The sequence below is a fragment of the Octopus bimaculoides genome, chromosome 25 (assembly GCF_001194135.2).
Source record: "Octopus bimaculoides isolate UCB-OBI-ISO-001 chromosome 25, ASM119413v2, whole genome shotgun sequence".
Taxonomy (NCBI): domain Eukaryota; kingdom Metazoa; phylum Mollusca; class Cephalopoda; order Octopoda; family Octopodidae; genus Octopus; species Octopus bimaculoides.
In genome coordinates this window covers 32,951,335-32,957,318 of record NC_069005.1, presented here as the reverse complement: position 1 = coordinate 32,957,318, position 5,984 = coordinate 32,951,335, and the positions used below count along the sequence as shown (strand labels likewise).

General features: G+C 35.3%; 1 protein-coding gene across 3 annotated transcripts in view; it reads left to right on the top strand.

Moving 5' to 3' along the window:
* The window catches only part of LOC106869075 (mediator of RNA polymerase II transcription subunit 13-like), a 151,542-nt gene that overhangs the window by 89,648 nt on the left and 55,910 nt on the right, over positions 1 to 5,984 (top strand). For all 3 annotated transcript variants that reach the window (XM_014914599.2, XM_014914597.2, XM_014914598.2), the window contains exons 4-6: positions 3,536 to 3,616; positions 4,000 to 4,145; positions 4,295 to 4,477. In XM_014914599.2, coding sequence (XP_014770085.2) covers positions 3,536 to 3,616; positions 4,000 to 4,145; positions 4,295 to 4,477 — 410 coding nt within the window. The remainder of the gene's footprint in view (positions 1 to 3,535; positions 3,617 to 3,999; positions 4,146 to 4,294; positions 4,478 to 5,984) is intronic.

Below are 5,984 nucleotides of genomic sequence, written 5' to 3'. Positions count from 1 at the left end.
ATATATATATATATATATATATATATATATATATATATATATATATATATACATATATGTATGTATATACATACATACATATATGTATGTATCACATTTAGACAATTGAGGAATTTAGCAAATTTGATTTTAACGTCATTTACATGTTAAGTCTAGGAGATGATTAATTTTGGAATTCTGTATAATACATCCATAATCCTCTCTTCTGCTACTCCTTGATCTTCTCACTTTATTGAATTGCTGTGAGAAATAGAGGAGATGTCTTTATTAATGCTCGACCTTGGAGTGAAAGATTTGTATTGGGAGGATAAAGAAATTATCTCGTCACTAAAAATTGTAAATAATAATGTGCTTTTAATTCATTTTGATTAGTTGCAAGTAGGATAAAACGAGAAAGCGATATGCCATATTTTTATGTAATGCGAATTAAAAATTTCGTGGTGAAAGAGAAAATTAGATTTTTTTTTTTTTGCCAATAATGGTAGGATGTTATAAATCAGTTGCTAATGCGGCTTTTCACAAGTGTTCTCAATAGCATTGTTGCATTTCTTTGTTGATAAAACTAGTTTGCCTTGCCATTCATTCATGCTCGGCAATTGATCCCTTTATTAGTGTACTTGTATTAAAAATTGGCAACTCTAGCTGCTTGTTGCTCTGGTGTACCAGTTGGCACATCGTCAACACCATGTTGTTTGTTTTGTCTAGCTCGTGCAATGTGTTGTAAGCATTCAGACAAATTGTGTGTGGGTGTGGACAATGTCAACCAAAAGCTGGATCAATTTTTTTTTTTTTTTTTTTTTTTTTTTTTTGTTAAAAATAATAATTTTATGATGTGGTAGTCTATTAGTTTCAAGTGTCTGTAGTATAGAGCCTGATTCACACATGCACACGTGTGCATACATGCAGACAGAAATACACACCTGCACACGTGCACACACACACACAGATAAATACACGTGTCTACTCCCACATAAACACACAAGTATGCACAGATAAATACAGGTGCACACACATATGTATAGGCACCCAGATATATGTGCATAAATAGAGAGTCATACATAGAGAGTCATACATAGAGTCAATTTAAAGCCAATGTTGACAAAGATATAAAAGCCAGTGTTTGCAATTACTGCGCTGGTTCTTCTTCTCTACCCTCTCAGCCCCCTAAATGACTCTTTCGTTTTCCTTTGTCTTTCCAACTATGATTTGAAGGAGATTTAGCTGCTATTTCCAGCAGGTTAATATCTGTCGTCGGTTTATTTGTCACTTGTTAGAGACTGGCAATGATACAAACCATTCCAAATTTGACTTTAAAAGAAATTTTCCTTTGAAACCTACTGAAAGTAAAAAAGAAAAAAGAAAAAGAAAAAAAAAGAAAAAGAATTGTGATTATTCATCCGTGTGATAGTTGAGATATAAATGTTAAAAATGAGGTGTAACAGCATAGATTTAGCTATTTGTTGTATGTAATCTATACACACATTGACTGTTGATGTTTGACTTTGAAATCTGAATAATATAATGAAACTCTTTTATGCTGAATAACTTTTACATTTCCTAGTTTACATTTGAAAATACTTCAATACATGTCACTCCTTGCACTGATTATTACTGCCACCACCCCTCTCTCGCTTTCTCTCTCTCTCTCCCTCTCCCTCTCTCTCTCTCCCCCCCCTCTCTCTTGTGACAGGTCATTTCTTTCAATTTAATTCTGCTTAACTCGTTTATCTGAGAGAGGAGCTTATCATTGGTGTACTGAGGTCATGCAATATAAAGTTATTTCCCTTCTAACACAGCATTCCAATAACTAGGGATGCCAAGGTGTGAGAGGAGTAAGATCAGAAAGCAGAGCACTTCAAATAATTGTGTAAAGAAATAGGTTGATGATGGCGGCAGTGGTGGTGGTGGTGGTAGGGCTGTGATGTAAGTGGGTGTGGTGGTGGTGGTGGTGGTGGTGGCAAGTTGGCTGGCTTTCACAAATGCATGCATGCCCTTGTTAGTTTTCAGCTGCTACATCTATGTGAGTCTTTGAACTGCAATCTTTGTTACTAAATAAGTAGCCAACCATATTCTACCATTTTTTTTTTTTTTGAGGTGCTAATTAAATAATCCTCTGCTCTTAGAATGTGGTAAAGCAACAAAGCACACTTGATTATGTTTCTATGATTTCAAACTAAACCCCCCCCCCCTTTCCCCCACCTTTCTTTGCTGAAATTTAAATTTTCCATTATTATTTTCAATACATCCCTAGTTGCACCTGCTTCACTTTTCCTTCCATCATTCAGTGGAAAACTGCAGGCGATGATTAGAAATACCTATAACGTTAGCAAAATGCCTTCATCACATTGCATCAATGTTTTACAATCCACAGAGAGAGAGAGAGAGAGAAGCATTGTCAGTAATGTTAACAACAACAACAACAAAGCGATTGTGTGCACAGTTGTGTGTAGACATATCTGAGTTATACATTTGTTCACATGCATCTGTGTATATACACATTTCCCACAAACATACATGCAGTCTTCCAAAGCAATTTGAAGTTGCATTTTGGTTTCTTGGAGTGACTGCTGAACTCTTGGTAATGCTTGTGTTTCTTTGATTATCTCGCTGCCTATTCATTATTGTTCATAACAAACTGCAGTTATTGTTTCACACTGTCTCAGCCAGTTTCCATTATAATTATGTTTTAATAATGTTCCTTCGTTTGCTTTTTCTTGCTTGAGTGTTTCCTTACCGATCAAGCAAAACAAAATAACCAAACGAAATCTAACAACTTAAAAATATATTAGTATTTGATGTTCAATCTGCCAACAAACAGATGGCTGTAAAGATGAGAAAGGAAACTAATAAACTGGTGCATTCAAACAGAAATGCTTCCTGGTATTTATTCTGTCCAGGTAGCACAGATATTCTTTTGTCCCTCTCACCATTGGAATAGCTTGGGAACAAGGGATTTGGTCCTTGTTGTCTACTAAATGCATGCATGCACACCTCCCAACAGCAGTGCAAGTTGATTCATAGTCAAATCAGATCGGAATCTGGTGTCAACGCCTCCCCACCATCAGTTTTCAGTCAAACTGTCCAACCCATGCCAGCATGGAAAGTGGACGTTAAATGATGATGACGATGATGATGATGACATTGGGGTGTGCTGTGAATAAGATTTGGCTGGTGTTTTCATCAGGTCAAATGATTGCATAGCCAGTCCCACAATGGCTCAGCTAGTCCCACCCTCATTGATCGACACAGATCTTTTCCTCATTGGCTCACATAAAACCATCCTCATCAGTTTCTACAGGCACTCTCTCGTTGGTTTCTCCCTTCATTGACTCAATCCGATGCTCCCTTGTTGGCTATGTGCTTAATAGAAAGGAGCGAGACAAACAACATTACAAGTGTTTTCCTATTTTGATATTCTCAATTGTATTGATATTGATTTAGCTGTTCTGCAATATAAATTGATGATGTATTTTCCGTTTGTTATTGTTGTTGTTAATTTATTTCTAATTAACATGTTGTTGTTTTCTTTCTGCAGATGTCTACTCACAAAAAACTTCATACGGCTTGGAAAGTGGTTTGTGCAGCCATATGACCAAAATTCTCCTTCAGACAGGAGGTAAATATCTACCTGTGTTTATCTCTCATGTCCTATTTTATCAATTAATTAACAATTACATTCAAATGAAAATCTATTTATGGCATCAATCAAAGACAGCAAACCTGTAGAGCAGTTTTTATGTTTTCAATATCGTAGCTCTTTTTTTGTTTTGCTTTTGTTTCAAGTTATTTAAATTAAATCACTTATTGATTTAATGTATCAATGTAAATTTCTGTTCTATAAAATGCAATATCCCTTGAGTAATCAGAGCTCTTTGTAATACCTGTAAGAGTTATCTTTGTCATTTCTTGTGTCTCTGTCTGAAGATGTTAGTAAATAAATAAAAGAAAAGGTTTTCAAAACAAACTCTAATCTTGCTTTGTTTTCTTCTTCTTCTTCAGTTCCCATTTATCATTCTGCTTCCATTTTTTCCTTCATGGAGAAAGTAGTGTGTGTGCCAGTATAGAGATTAAACAACACCCTCCAGTATGGAGGCTAACTCCCCAACATCTTACCCTGGTGCAAGAAAGCACTTCTCCTCTACAAGGTAAAATCACTTTTAAAAAACTTTTTTTCAAAAAATAAAAATCATGTTTATTTTTTCCCCCACTCCCAGTAAAAATAAGTTGCCATCTTCTAAACTGCATTTCTTGATTGAAACCTTCCCTGATGTTTTCTTGTTTCCCTTTGTTGTAGTAATCCTTGCTCCATACGGTCTGTGTGGTACTCTGACTGGCAATACCTACCGGGATACAGACCAGGCTTCTCGATCCGTCTTGGATGAATGGAGTCGATACTACCCTGGGGAAGTGCTAGATGCCAAAGATGCATATAACGAGAATGCAAACAAATTACCCAGTGTGGTTGAAGTGATAATAGGTAAGTTGTGTATGGTTGTAATGTTAACATAGTTTCTAGCACCATATGTGAAAAGAAACAGCTATCACCAGAAATTGAAACCGTGCTGCAGACTTTGTTTTCTAAGACCATAATACTGACTCTATGCTCTAAATACAAACACAAGAAAGGAATTTCAGTGTTAGTTTCTGAGCAATGCTCAATCCCCCCACCTCCTCACTTCCCTTACTTAAAAGAGCTACAATCTTTAATTTACTTGTGGAAATAATAATGTTTAGTATAATTATATCATTATTAATTAACAGAACAGCTTTTAGCAATTTCTATCCTTCTTCTTCTTCTTCTCAATCTTGATTTTATTATTATTATTATTTTTTTTTTTTTTTGGTATTATTGAAATTTACTTTCCAGCTTTATTGTTACATTCAAACAGTTTTCTAAAACAAGTTGTGGTAATTTGAATAATTAACTTTTGAGAAGCCATTTTTCGTTACCTGTTTATTTAAGAAATATTTTTATTGATAAGACCATTAAAAAAAAAAACCAAGTCTAATGCTTTGTTTTGTTGGAAGCTCTATCTTGCGGTGGCTTACTTAAGGTTTTTCTTTTACTCTTCATTTCCATAATCTTTACAGCTGGCTTTCTCATTTTGCATTGAAGATTTTCCTTCCTTTATTCTCTTCCAGTCTTTATCCCAACCTGCTCTTTCTTTAATTCTTCTCCAAAGCATTTATGTTTAGGCCTGTTAACAACTCGCTTCCATTCATTTACTTTACATTGCTCTAAACCTCCTTCACTTACAGGACTTCACCATTGTCACTAGTAGGATTGACAACATGTCTCTTTACATGGTCTAGAGTTCATCTCCTTGTTGTTTATATCAAAATACCTGTTAGATAAAAATCTCTCTCTCTCTCTCTCCTCATTATATTGTGAATCTATAAGACAAACATAATCAGAATCTGGAAGCTAACCTTCTAGAAACAGTAACACTGATGACGAAATTATGCCTGACAACTGGTATTTAACCAAATGTATTCCGCAATACCTGTCTCTCCTAACTCCAAATAACTTATTCAGATAATTTTCAAGTAATGCCATGGCTGTAATTTGGTATATGTTACTTTTTTTTCATTTCCTTTTGTAAGAATTGAACATAATATAATTTAGTTAGATCTGACTATTTTTTTTGTTTCAAAGCATTGGAAATAGAATTAAGACATTTTCAACACTTCTGGAACAAGTTTTCTCGTAGTGAATTACTTTAATTAATATTGATTTCTAACGTAGGTATCATCATCATCATCATCATCATCGTTTAACGTCCGCTTTCCATGCTAGCATGGGTTGGACGATTTGACTGAGGACTGGTGAAACCGGATGGCAACACCAGGCTCCAGTCTGATTTGGCAGAGTTTCTACAGCTGGATGCCCTTCCTAACGCCAACCACTCAGAGAGTGTAGTGGGTGCTTTTACGTGTCACCCGCACGAAAACGACCACGCTCGAAATGGTGTCTTTTATGTGCC